The sequence below is a fragment of the Pyrus communis genome, chromosome 15 (assembly GCF_041283825.1).
Source record: "Pyrus communis isolate YQ-2024b chromosome 15, ASM4128382v1, whole genome shotgun sequence".
NCBI lineage: Eukaryota > Viridiplantae > Streptophyta > Magnoliopsida > Rosales > Rosaceae > Pyrus > Pyrus communis.
This window is the reverse complement of record NC_142579.1, coordinates 38,627,565-38,640,873: the sequence shown is the minus strand read 5'-3', so window position 1 is coordinate 38,640,873 and position 13,309 is coordinate 38,627,565. Positions and strand designations below refer to the sequence as shown.

The window sequence follows — 13,309 nt, the reverse complement described above, 5'->3', positions numbered from 1 at the left end:
TAAGCTAAAAGCCCGAATCACTGATTTCTTATAATCACAAAATCATCAAGGAAACATCTCAATAATTCTCATATTAAATGCACCATGCATTATGTTACACTGATATAAGTGAAAAGAATGAATCACCATGTTTACATTGAAATTTTTACACCCACAAGCCTTGGAGAAGATGAACAAATTTAGTACGTCACGGTGGAGGAGGCAATGGAGGAAACAAAGAACCAAAACCAGGAAGCTTACATGGAATGTAAGTATAAGTCCACATGAAGGGACAAAACCTTGGGTGCGCAAAGAAATCCGCACATTCCTCCACCGGTCTCTGAAACAGAAGATCGGGAACACAGTTGTTCGTAACATCGAGCACTCCTTTCCCGATCAAGCTTCTACAAATCGGACCAACATTAGTGAAGTAATTATGGGACAGCGAAAAGTTCGCCAAGCTTTGCAGCTCATGACACAACACCTCAGGTACCATGCCATGCAACAAGTTACCCGCAAAATTCAGCTGCTCCACGTTTTCGAGACAGGCCAGTGAAAACGGTAACGGCCCGGTTAACTGGTTGTTTCCAAAATCTAAAACTACGGCCTGTTTTAGCAACCCTATCTCGTAAGGCAAGCATCCTGTGAGCTGGTTGTTTAGGAGCAGAACCTCAGTCAGAGCGGCGAAAGCTTTTGAAATGCCCGATGGAATTGAGCCCGTGAATTTGTTGTTTGCTAAGGTGAGAAGGAGAATATGAGAACTGCCGAGATTGTCGGGAAGATTCTGCATGAAATTGTTGTTGTTTAGGAATAGGGCGTCAAGTTCTTGAGTGAAAATCTGCGGTGGGACGGCCCCAGTGAAGAAATTGAACCTTATGTCCAAGAAACCTAAGGTGTTCATGCCGAGAACGGCGGAGGGAAACGCCCCGGAGAATTGGTTGTTGCTTATGTCGAGTTCGTAGAGGTAAGGGAGGTTGGCAATGGCGGGGGAGACAGTGCCGGAAAAATTGTTGGAGTTTGCATGGAAGAGGGCAATGTCCGGGAGCTGGTCGAGAAATCCGTCGAGAGAAGGGGCCCCTAGTTGGAATCCGTTGAAGTCGATCGAGGCGAGGGCAATGGCGGAGCTGTTGTTTGGAGGGCTGTCACAGTAGAAGCCTTTGTAGCTGCATATTTTGGATCCCACCCAAGTTTTTGTGATGTTTAGTGGATCTGAGGTGATGAGGGACTTGAAGTTTTGGATAATTGGGTAGACTATTTTGAGCCTTTGGTCTGCAAATACAAGTTCTTGGTTGTCTGGCAATTTTGTAGGAGGAGGTGCTTGTGGCGGCGGTAGTGGTACTTGTGGTGGTGGTACCGGTGGTGGTGGTGGTGGTGGTGGTGGTGGTGGTGGGGTTTTGTGCTTTAGGTGGCTTTTGTGTCCGCTGCCTCTTCTGCGGTGGCCACCTAAATCGAACTCGAGCGTTTGTTTGTTGGAATAGTTTGTTACGGGAGAAGAATTTTCATGCAACGGAAATGCTACTGCTACACAACTAGCAATACAAAGATAGGTTAGAAGAAAAAAGAAGGTTGAGAATGAAACTAGAGCTTTGGTGGAATCAGGGCTTCTCATTCTTTCCTCAGAGATAAGAAAAGGCTATGATTTTCTTATGCTGGAGCAAATGGAACAAGACACTCACTGCTGGGGTTTTAATGCCAAATTATACACACTTTTTCATAATTCATAATTTTTTTTTTTTTTTTACTAAACCGTAATTACTGATTTTTTTTTGTTAACTCATAATTTAATCTAAATTGAAAAAAAAAATCCAAAAAGTAGTGGATGATTCATGATTGGGTGGCTCAATGAAGCACTAATTCAACACTTTTGAGACTTCCTATCCAAGTGTCAAACTTTTATATTGAATTAATTTCACACATTTAAAATGAAGAGAGTTGAGAAATAAAAATTTAAGGGCTTGTTTGGTATCTTATTTGAAAATTTTAATAATTTCTCAAAACATTTCTTAATAATTTTTCTTGAAAACAATTTTCTTTAAAACTCAAAAACTTGTTTGGTATGCGATTTAAAAATTTTAAATTTTACAATTTAAACTGGACAAAGAGATCTAAAAAGAGAGGGTTGAGAGAGAAAGAGGAGAGAGGAGGAAAGAAAGTAAAAGATGATTGGAGAAAAGAGAAAGCAGCGAGAGGATCGGAGGAGATGGAGAGGAAGAGGAAGAGAAGTGATAGAAAAAAACCGAGAAAATAATGAGAGCAGATTGGAGTAGAGACGAAAAAGGGGGAAAAAAAGGAGAAGGGTAGAGAGAAAGAAGAAAAGAGAGAGATAGCTTTGGAGTGAGAGGGGAGAAGGGAGAGAAAAAAATGAGTGAGTTTAAGTTTAAAAACTCTAAAAACTCTTTTTTTTTTGTGTTTTTATAGAATATACTATATTTTTTAGTTAGTCTTGAGTTCAGTTTTTAAAAATAGTCATACCAAACAAGTTTTTAAAACCTAAAACTTAAAAATTGTTTTTAAGTTTAAAAAATTGGATTCAAGTAAAATATCATCTAAGAGTCCCATTGAAATTATTTTAATTAACTCTGCAGAGACTTCATCTTAAAGTTTCGATCAAACCTGTAAACATGGCAAGATCTTCCCGGACCCTCAGTCCACTGCCGTCAAAAAGATCCAGAATAATGCCAAAGCAGATGCTCGAGAAGTCAATGTTGCTGGACCTCCACTGTGTTCGTTGTTAAATGTTTAAATCTAAATGTACAGCTGGGTTTTGTTTCTTTCGTTATTTTCTTGTAGATTGTACGTCACTTGACGAGTGAGGCAGGGTGGTGTGAATTCTCAGTTTCAACCGATACTTTTTGTTGATCGTGAGGGGCATCAGCATGTTTATAAATCCATCGACCTACCGACATCCATTACCTTTGGTGGGGGCTAATGCAACATTATGTCAATAATAAGGGCAGCTTGTATTGAAACTCTGAATTCTGGATGAAAATGGACACCAATTTGTTTATTTATTCATTGAGTAATGTTAAGCAGATTAATTTTTTATATCAAATTTGTGAATTATGTGATGTGTCGATTGTCATCATGCGTTACTCAACGTGGAGACGAATTACAGATCCGTATTCTACACGGCACATCCTGGGTTCGATTCCTGGCGCTAGTGAATCACACGATGATGGTCATGAAGATGTTAAAATGTCTCTGTGAATCTTATTAGCCCCTAAAAGTTTGGACTACCGTAACAAAATCATAGACTGGTTCCAAGATGAAAAAGTATTTTTGGGTTTGGACTTGGATCATTAATAACTAAGCCCAATGTTATTTGAAACATGGACCACTATTTTTCTGGGCTTCTTCTGGGCCGTGCAGCAGAACTTTTGTATGACCAAAAACCCAAAAGAGGGAAATAAAGAGAGGAGAAATTATGCCATGTAACTCTGATTAAGAGGACGAATAATCTCAGTATTGGATTTAGTGATGGAATCCAATTCACCATCCAAACGATTAAATGGGATTGAATATGTCTGTTTACCCGGATTGATTTGAATCTTCAACAACCCAGTTTATCAGAGATTTTTTCATGCATCCAAAATACCGCGTGTCATAACAAGTAGAGAATTATATTTTTTAGTGTCGTTGCAGTTGTATTATATCACGCGATGCATAACTTTGTGTTTTAAGAACACTGAAAAATCTCTCCTAATTTAAAGTGATTTCTCATGCATAATTGAAGATGTCAAGCACACCTCTTTTTTTGTCGAAAGATAAGTATTATTAAACTCGAATCGCATTATTTACATCGGAAGCTAGAGTATTGAACAACCACTTTGGTTCAAAAGCATCCCATGTATGAACACCATCTATACGAGAGACAAACTAAGCCACTAGATGTGCTGCCCTATTACAACTGTGGGGAGTAAAAACAAACTCTATTAACCTAAATTGCATTTGCAAACCCTTAATGTCAAAGAGAAGACTTTCAATAACAACATTTGATTCTGTTGTTTCATTGATCATATCCACAAGCCCCTTAGAGTCCGCTTCCACCTGAATCACATCAAACCCTCTATCCAAGCAAGCAAGGCTGCTCGTACACCTTCTGCTTCTGCCATCAAACTTGATTCACACAAAAAATTCCCCATTCCTCCCACCGCCTTAAAAATCCCTGCAAAGTCCCGTGCCACCAAATCATAGCCTCCTTGCCCTGTTTCTTTAAGCCATGTGCCATCACAATTCACCTTGATCGTTGCATGAAACGTATCACTCTTCTCTCCACATTTGGAACTGGAAAGACTTCCAATGCGTGCAAAGTTAACTCTTAATTGAACAATTAGTGTTGGAATTAAGCTTGCTTTGAAATTAAACAACTTATCACTCCTCTTGCCAATAATTCTCCGTCTCGTGCAAAGTTAACTTCCATTTAGGTACTCAATTCCGAGTAATTTAGGAGTTCGAATGCTGATATTAAGTGGACTCCACTCATTTCTAATTTTTTAAATATTAGTAGGGAAGTATTATTGACACTCCAAAAATCTCATTTTACACTCTCCTCACAAATGTATTTTTCTTTCATAATATAGAAAGTTTGGAGTGTAGAATGAGATTTTTGAAGTGCTAATAACAATTTCCTATTAATAAATGCTGGAATACTTATGTACAATTTCATTTCATTCTACTCCTATCTTGTTTGATAAACGTGTCACCAATATAATGAATAATCCTATCCAAATTAGTTCTCCGTACCATACGAGGCTCAAAGTCCTTTCTCTCCCTAGCCCCCTCACCAGTACTAGTTAGAACTCAACTTGTCAAAAGTCCCAGCATCACTCCTCGTATAAACAAATGCGAAACTTATAAAATGCCCATGCATTAGCTGACTCTCAATATTACAAAAAAATAAACATAAAATTAGGAAATTGTTATTAACACTTCAAAAATCTCATTTTATACTCCAAACTTTATATATTGGAAAAGAAAAAATACACTGATGAGGAGTGTAGAATGAAATTTTTGAAGTGCCAATAACACTTTTCTAAAATTAATGAAAGATATTAGTGGGAATTGGAACAATTAAAAGTGGGCATCCTAATCAAAATCCACCATCATATATTAATTAAATAACACCAATAACAAGTATATAGGAACATAATTAAATAAAAATAAAAATAAACAAAACCCACTAGTTAGCATGATTGACTTAACACCAAATCCATCATCTCTAAACCTAATCCTATTATCTCTTTTCACTTCTACATTAAAATTCTTAACAAAAAAAACCCCCAAAAAATTAATAAAAAATTAAAATACAAAGTACAAAGACGAATCTAAGTTTATATTGGCGTTCCCACTAATCCTCTTCGGAGACGGTGCAAAGCATGATCGTTGACTAATTTGCAGCACAAGTCATGATATTCTTTGTCCTTCTTTTAATTCGAATTTTTCTTAATAAAAGAAGAACATCTCGAACCGTTGGATGAGTTGACTTTCAAGACGATTCGAGGATGAGGGTGGCCGTTGGATCGGTGACGCTGAGGGAGTGATTGTGATCGCCTTCGTAGGTCACGATCAGCATGGTGGGATCGTCTACAGCGCGCTCCACGTGCTTGCGTGCAAGGCAACCTCTCTCGCTGCTACACTTGTAATACCCTCTGCATCCGGACAAAAAAAAAGCAACCAGACATTCAGAAAGCAATGCGGCTACGTTACTGAATTGATTGACTCGGAAGGCATAAAACAATGCTCAACTCTAATATAGATTTTTAAGTGTGCTCGGAACAAACGCACTGAAAATTTTCTACGTTATAATAGTATCCCCATGTTAGTATGGGTCGTGTTTATAATGGCTTTACATTCGCCGTTAATTCTTTAAAAATAATTTAAAAGTGATTGATCGTTAAATTCAGTCATGTATCTGAAATACGTTAAAGTTTCAGTGTCTCTAATAATGGTTGATTAAAGATGACTTTATGTACGATCAAACAATCATTCAATAAAAAGAAAATGAAGTAATGAATGAAAGAAAGAAATAATACCTTGGATAAGGAGAACCCTTGATGGGTTTTTGACCGTACTTTCTCCAAGAATAATCATCAGGTGGAATATCAGCCAATTTCATACTAATTGCAGGAACCCTAATCACTCTTTTCACTTTAAGTTTCCTGCTCAATCCATTTAACCAATTCAAGTTATTAAAAATACACAATTTTGAAAAAAAACCCACATCGAACATCTGAAAAAAAGTTGAAAAATCATGATAATTGATGAACACCAACCTTGTCTTCGAACAGTGGCAACGCCCAGTAGTAGAGCCGCACCGGAGACGAGAAACATTGTCGACGGAGCTGCACTTCCTCTTCAACGACGACGAAGACAGCGGTGGCCTACTGGAAGACGACTGCGACATGTTTGTGAATTGAAACCCAGAAGAGATCGATTGCTCAGCAGCATCCCCAGCAGTTAAAGAAGAAATGAATGAATTCGCGGCAGTTTTGGGTGCCGAAGGCGAGAAGCTGATGGTAGCAGCAGCAGCAAAATCCATCTTTCTCTCAGCGCACCCAATACCTTTTTTCAGCGCAACCGGAGTAGTTTTTAGATGAGGATTTTGCGGCAGGGGCGGAAGGCGAACAACCAGCGTCGGACAGTAAACCTTGAAAGCAGAAGATTGTTCTGCTCTGAAAACAGAAGGTTGCTCTGTTTCTTGATCATGGGGTTCTGAAATTGAAGGTGTCGGGATTTGGGTTACCGGAGCTTTCCGGAACCGAGCGTGGCCGATTCTTCCTTTGTCCAACAACGAAATGACCTTCCTGAACTTGGTCACTGCCATGTCCGCCACCTCTTTATACTCCGTTTCATCTTCCGTGTTGGACGACACCGACTGGTGATGGTGTTGCGAAATCAAGCTGATAAACTTCTCGACGCTCTGGATTCCGGCGGAGGCCGCCTCCTTCACGGCATTCTCCTCCCTCTTCGCTGCAAAACTGTCAATCAATCCCATCATTAGTTCCAGGGCCATTTACAGCCCTCGACACGGCATATGAGTCGGTCGAGAAACCAAAAAACGACGGGTTGTTTGAACTTATAGAGATCCTTGCTTGAAGATTAATACAACGGCGGAAGAAAAATGGAAAATAAAAGGTGGAAGAAAACAGAGGTAAAGGGGGAAAAGATGATTCGAGTCAAACAGAAGATGCCCTGCCTCATAAGAAAACAGAGCATTGGCCCTCTCTCTCTCTCTCTTGCTCTCAAAGGCAGAGGCCAGTGATGTGTTTCCACGTGGCAAGGTTCTGGCAGGGTCATTGAACTGCTGGAAAACCGTGTATAAATGATAAGAGAGAGAGAGAGTGATAAGGTCAAAAGGCTAAGAATAGCCGTTGGATTGCTGACTGAAGAGGGAAAGAAGGTTCATTGGGAGACAGTGTGGTAGAGTTGACCTTTTACAGCTTTTAATGCAAAAGTCATTGGTGTGAGGTGGTGGGGTTGTATTCCGCAGGAAAACCGAAACAAGAAGTTCGGCAGGGAAACCGAAACAAGAAGATAATTGAGAAATGCTATGAGAATTTTTCAAAAATGACATGTTGGATGAATTATCTGTCACTTTATTTTTTATATAATATTTTATAATATCATTATAAGAATTGATGTTAAGTTGTGAAATTTTATCGAATTCATAAAAAAATTTACATTGAAAGACCCTCCTTAGTATTTTTTTTAGAAATTAGCTAAAAGAACATATATATATATATATATATGAATTTGAAAAATGGATTCTTTGATTGAGCCCTAGGATATGACACTACACACTATCACAGACCGTCTCGTGTTAATAATATAATATTATATAAGAAAAAAACTTATATGTTACTGTATAACAAGCACAAAGTATCACAATAAAGATGTATCATATTCAAAAGTTACTCGATTTTAATTTTTTTTTTGTTCAGTAAAATGAAAAGGTGGTGAGGTTATGGGAGGGATCGACTTAACCAGACACTGTAAGCTACGTCAAAGGCTCAACTCTCTTTGTAACCAAAAAAAAAAAAAAAGGCTCAACTCTCAAGTCACATTGGATTCTCCTTGTCACCAACGACCATATACCACATATCCGTTGGATTAATACGAACCTACTCGGGGCCGTTGATGCCATTGCTCATCCTCGTACGCTCATTGCCTAGTTGGAGTTTAGGTTGAGAAGTTTATGAACTTTGTCATCCTACTCTCACTATGAATCCCAACCATTTGTGTCTAACTTAACAACTCTTATTTGTGCACATGTCAAACCATTTGTTACTAGAAACATGTTAGTTTTAGTCATTTGCCTGCGTTTCACAGACTTGTGTATATTGTAAATTCTTATTAATATGTATGGACATTGTAAATTATCAATTCATTCTTGTGGCGCAATAAATCTAAGACTAACCGTCATTGACTAATTAAGTTTTGTCATCTTCTATGTTGATTATCCTTAGATGTTTTAGTGACGCTACTTAAACACAACAACAAACTAATGTTACTAAACAAGATACTGATCATCCATCACTATTAGATGTGTAACTTAGTATACAACGACATGAATAGTTTTTTTTTTACCCGTAAATAACAAATGGGGAAGTTGTCAGACCATAACAATTTTACTTTTGCTGTTGCTAAGATTGGTCATAGATCCTCAAATTCTCATGTTTGGATGTTCTCTCTGTCTTTTGATACTCAGTCAACTTGGTTTTGGGATGGTTGCGGCGGTTGTTGCCCTACGGCTTCTCTTTGTAATTTTCTTTTATAAAGAAAATGGAACTCTTTTACTTTATTTCTAATGTGGCAAACTCGCAATGTCCATTGGTTCGGTCAACATTCTCTTTGTTAGATGGAATTCGAACTGTGTACCATTAGGATTTCAAAAATCAACACCTACAGTTACGGCAATATTTAGTCATAATTGCTATGACGTTGATAATCCTTTTTTTTTTTTCTTTTTGACAAATGGAAGGGAGACTTTTGAAAGTATAAACTATTCATGGGCTCACCTTACAATTTAACGTCAATTTTCGTATAAAAAACATGAGGTGACAGAGAGTTCGTGAAAAGTCTTACTTTTGAGAGTCATTTTAGCATTTCTAACCTTCCAATTTTTCATCTCTGCTTTCCATTCACATCTTATGTTTGCGTGCGGCTCTCTATAATTTCGTGTTCTTGAAAAATTCTCTTTATTTGACATTGCATCTTTAGTACATGCCGCAAGCATAATAATATACTTGTTTCATATAAGCTGTTCTTCTTTCTAAAATCAATATACACAAAGTTGATCAACATAAAAACGTAATCCAGACTAACTAGAAAGGAGAACTCTAGTCTATAACGTTGTGTCGTTGTGAACACAGAGGATGAACTTTAAACTTTTGTTTCTTTTATAACTATTATATATTTTCTGGGAGCATCTAGCTTGTAGAATTTTTTCAGTGTCTTAATTAATCAAGCATAAAAATATTCATAACACTTTAAAATTATGCGTATTCTTAATTTTTTTTAGACAGCTAGTTGTTATTGCCATAATTAAAATAATCCATAAAAACTTAAAATTAATCCAATGTCTAACTTTAGTTCTTTTGTGATGCCTTAATTACTATTTTTAAAAGCATATTACTACTCCAAAATCAGTATCTTGGATATGATTCCACGTACCCAAATTTTCTTCCTAATTACAGGAAGAGGATTATTATTCACTCTCAAAAGTAATTTATATGGAGTGTTTGCTGTAAGATCCTAACAGAGCAGTAATATAAGTTCTAAAATAGTGTAACCATTCATTTAAAGAATCCAAAATAATGTAAAGCAATGAATGATAATAATTAATTAACAAAATACCTAGTTAATTAATTTGAACACAAAAAATGTTAATTGCTATTTCACAACAAAAAAAATAAGAAATATGAAGTTACCTGTTTGGACGAAGAACTAAAGAATGCATCGAGAAGGTTTCTGGGTTTGCCCTTGAATGAATCATCAATTGTGAAGGCCACTGAAAAAAAAAAAAAAACTGCTATCGTTTCACCTCAAATGAAAATCTGAACGCTCTGAAATTTTTTGAAGTGCAAGGAGTTTGTTCTTCCTATTGTTAGAAAGAGTAGAAGATATATAGAGCAGAAATTTTAGAATGGACGCGTGGCATTGAAAGGTAGTCAATGGGAGGTCAAATGTATTGATAAATTTTGTTTTAATGGTATGATTTATTTATTTTTGAGAAATTTCGAGGAAATATGCAATGTTGCAGGTAAATCTGGAGCCCCCAATTTTTGACTTGCAAAGTTTTCCTATTTGGAATTTTGGGGACGCTATTCGGTGGAGAAGACTTCCCGATTTGGGATCCTTGTAGTTGGCTTAAACGTCGCGTCCCACCCAATTACGTGAACACTACCATTTACAGAAGATTTTGGTTTGGACGTCAAGCTCATCATATTTCTACGTAATTACTGCATGCGTGCGAAAGGCCCTACGGGTAATTAATGATATTTTTTAGCGTGTTCAATTAGATATTTGACGCTAACCATCACAGTATGTCTTGGGTTAAAAACTATTACGAATTTCAGGTCCGTATTCTATTCGGTTCGTCTTCGATTCGATTCTTAACGTTAGTGAATCACACGATGATGGTCATGGGAGGCTAAAAGTCTTTGTGAGTCTTCCTAGCCTTCGGAATGGTGAATTACCTCAGCAAACCCATCAGTTGATCCTATTTTTAAAAAGAAAAATTAGATATTTTACATTTAATTTGTCTTAAGTATAGTCTATAAAGGGAAATAATTTCAAACATAAGTGCAAAGAGGGAAGTAAGTGGTTCTCACCAACTTGGCTCATTTGGTGATTTGTTTGTATGGATGAATTAGTGTGTTGATGAAAGAGCCGCTTGAGCATGTGATCCAATATCTTAGTAGATAAGGTGTTGAGTTTCTGCCCCCATGCATCAATGTTCGAAACTCTCATCCCCTAAATTATTGTAATAGTTTCGAACCGTCCCCTCTCTTGAGATTTTTTTTTAAAAAAAAAAAGAAAAGGAAAGAGCGGCCTGAATTTCTTATTCTTTCGATTATGTTTCGTCTGTAAGTGATGTTTTTGTTTTGCCACCTTGTATTACAGTCTAGTGATATTCCTTTTCAATTGCAAGTAAAAAGTTTTGGATTTGATTCTAAGGCATGTGTATATGACTACAAAAAGTTGAGCACCAATGAAAATACAGAAATTCAAGAGAGCATGTAGAGAAGCTCGGACCTTCCTTCCTTTACAATGTAGTGGGCTGCATATTGCATGTATGTATTTCTGGCGAAATTTTTGCACGTAATCGTCAGTCAATTCTCTGCATTTTCCGGGATTTTTTATTTATTTTTAATGACAAATTGACTGAATTGTTTTGCTTGCGACTTGTTACTTTGAAATATGCAAGATTTTCAGCATCTCAAATGTAAAACCATATAGTAGAGAGATTCTTATAGTGGAAGCAACACTGGATGATGAGAAGACTTGACTACGTACTCCTCCTAGTTTGAAATGAACAAACAAATAACTTTTGTGGTGCCAATATTTGACTTGACTCGTCGATACAAGTTTCTAGCTGTCTAGTTGTCAAATTGACAGTGGCACACCTGCCTCTACTAGAAGGCTCAACTTTGAAACTGGATTGGTTAGGATTTTTTTCTTCGACCTACTATGTTTTGACTTCAAAATACCACTTTGTAATGAAAAAAATAAATAAATAAAGGAAAGTTCAATTGAGATTTCAAGATATTTTTCAAACAGTGATATGTATCGTTCTTTGGAACTTAGAATCTGTTTGGCATTTGATTGAATTACGGGATAGTTGGGGTTGAAAATTTGGCTATAGTCATCTCTAATTACTGATTACTCTCTCTTGCTCTTCCAAGATCTCTAATTTCTTTCCATTATTCTCCCGATTTGGGTGAATAAGAATGTTGGAATATGATTACGATTATTTCCATGAACGTTATAGTCATATGGAAGAAGTTGTACACTTGTACCAAAGAGTTGTGATGAGTGTATATATGACTCAACCTTTGTCAAATAATACAGTTTGTTCAACGTTTCTCTAACATACTTCCTACGAAACACCGCATTGTGATTGACAGTCTATCGCAGTGTTATCCATAACGGACCCATGGCCATCACATCTTGTTTCCATCAAAAGAGAGCAAATGGCCCAAAAAAAAAAAAAAAAAAAGGGCCTAAACCCTTCTATATGCAAGAAGGCAAGGTTAAACATATTGAGGCCTATATATGTATTGGCCGAAGGCTTATGTATTGCAGAGGGAGAAAAAGTTCCACAACCAGCTGCCGGTGAATTGTCATGCTCATGCCCACGCATGAACGTGACATTCAGCGTTGCTTCCATTTATGACTTTGTATGTTTCTGCGTTGTAATTTGTAGTGGAGGAGACAAGTCACATTCAGCAAACGGCGCTCACCTCTCACTTCCCCCTTTATTCGATCCATGATTAATTTACACCATGGGCTTCGGGGCCCACTACCAATCCCCTTCAGAACGAGATAAACGAAAAGCTTAACAGCTATTATGAATACGCTTTTTTTTTTTTTTTAACATTACATTATTAAATTAAAAAGAAAACTATTGAAAAATGTTTGAAAAGTTTGAGTTTTAACTATAAGAATAAAATAAATAGTACCATGATTGACTTTTTAATGTAAAAATATAGTTTTTCGTTAAAATGAACAGTACCGGAAATTTTTCGTTAAAGTTCACTAAATTAAATTGTGAGTGACGGTGGACATAGTCCATGCTATTTTTGTTCTGCATGACAGCTTCAAAGGTTTGGTACTCTACATTTCCACATGGGGTATGTTGGTGACTCAAAGCCATGATTAATTTTTTTCTATTATATTTTTTTTCATTTTTTTTATCAGTTTCAAATTGTTTTTTTTTCCTGAATTTGTAGTGGAGAGTATCGAGGGGTTCGTTTTGTTAGGCTGACAGCTTTTAAAATAAAGGAATCAATTTGCATCTTTCGGACCCCTCTGGCACCACGTCTGTCGTGGAATCTTTTACCCTATTGATTCGTATTATTATTATTTATAAAGTTTTTTTTTTTTTTCTTCATAATTGACCTCCGTTTTATTAAAGATTGGTTTAACAAATATATTCACCAACCGCGTTTTCAATCATTTTAAAAACACTCCAGATTCCAAACGAACTCTTAATGGTCGGATTGAGAAGCACATTAGTTTGTCGCAACTATTTACACTAGAGAAGTAATAGCACATTCTGGCGAAATGAAATATCATGTTCCATTTATTAAGCAAATTACAACGAGTA

General features: G+C 36.7%; 2 protein-coding genes across 2 annotated transcripts; both read right to left on the bottom strand.

Moving 5' to 3' along the window:
- Nucleotides 1-1,659, bottom strand: LOC137717438 (uncharacterized protein At4g06744-like). The gene has a single exon (XM_068456815.2). The coding sequence runs from the start codon at nt 1,586-1,588 to the stop codon at nt 188-190; it is 1,401 nt and encodes a 466-aa protein (XP_068312916.1). The 5' UTR covers nt 1,589-1,659; the 3' UTR covers nt 1-187.
- Nucleotides 1,660-5,065: 3,406 nt separating this feature from the next.
- LOC137709318 (putative WRKY transcription factor 7) lies at nt 5,066-7,267 on the bottom strand. Its single transcript, XM_068448406.2, has 3 exons — nt 6,252-7,267; nt 6,012-6,137; nt 5,066-5,627 (listed from the first exon to the last, which is right to left on the bottom strand). The coding sequence occupies exons 1-3, from the start codon at nt 6,989-6,991 to the stop codon at nt 5,465-5,467; spliced, it is 1,029 nt and encodes a 342-aa protein (XP_068304507.1). The 5' UTR covers nt 6,992-7,267; the 3' UTR covers nt 5,066-5,464.
- Nucleotides 7,268-13,309: the final 6,042 nt, after the last annotated feature.

Excerpts from the sequence above, each read along its gene's own strand:
- LOC137717438 (XM_068456815.2), bottom strand. The coding sequence starts at position 1,588 with ATGAGAAGCCCTGATTCCACCAAAGCTCTAGTTTCATTCTCAACCTTC.
- LOC137709318 (XM_068448406.2), bottom strand. The coding sequence starts at position 6,991 with ATGGCCCTGGAACTAATGATGGGATTGATTGACAGTTTTGCAGCGAAG. Across the intron at positions 6,138-6,251 it reads TGCCACTGTTCGAAGACAAG|GAAACTTAAAGTGAAAAGAG; the intron begins GTTGGTGTTCAT and ends TGGATTGAGCAG. Across the intron at positions 5,628-6,011 it reads AAGGGTTCTCCTTATCCAAG|AGGGTATTACAAGTGTAGCA; the intron begins GTATTATTTCTT and ends GTCCGGATGCAG.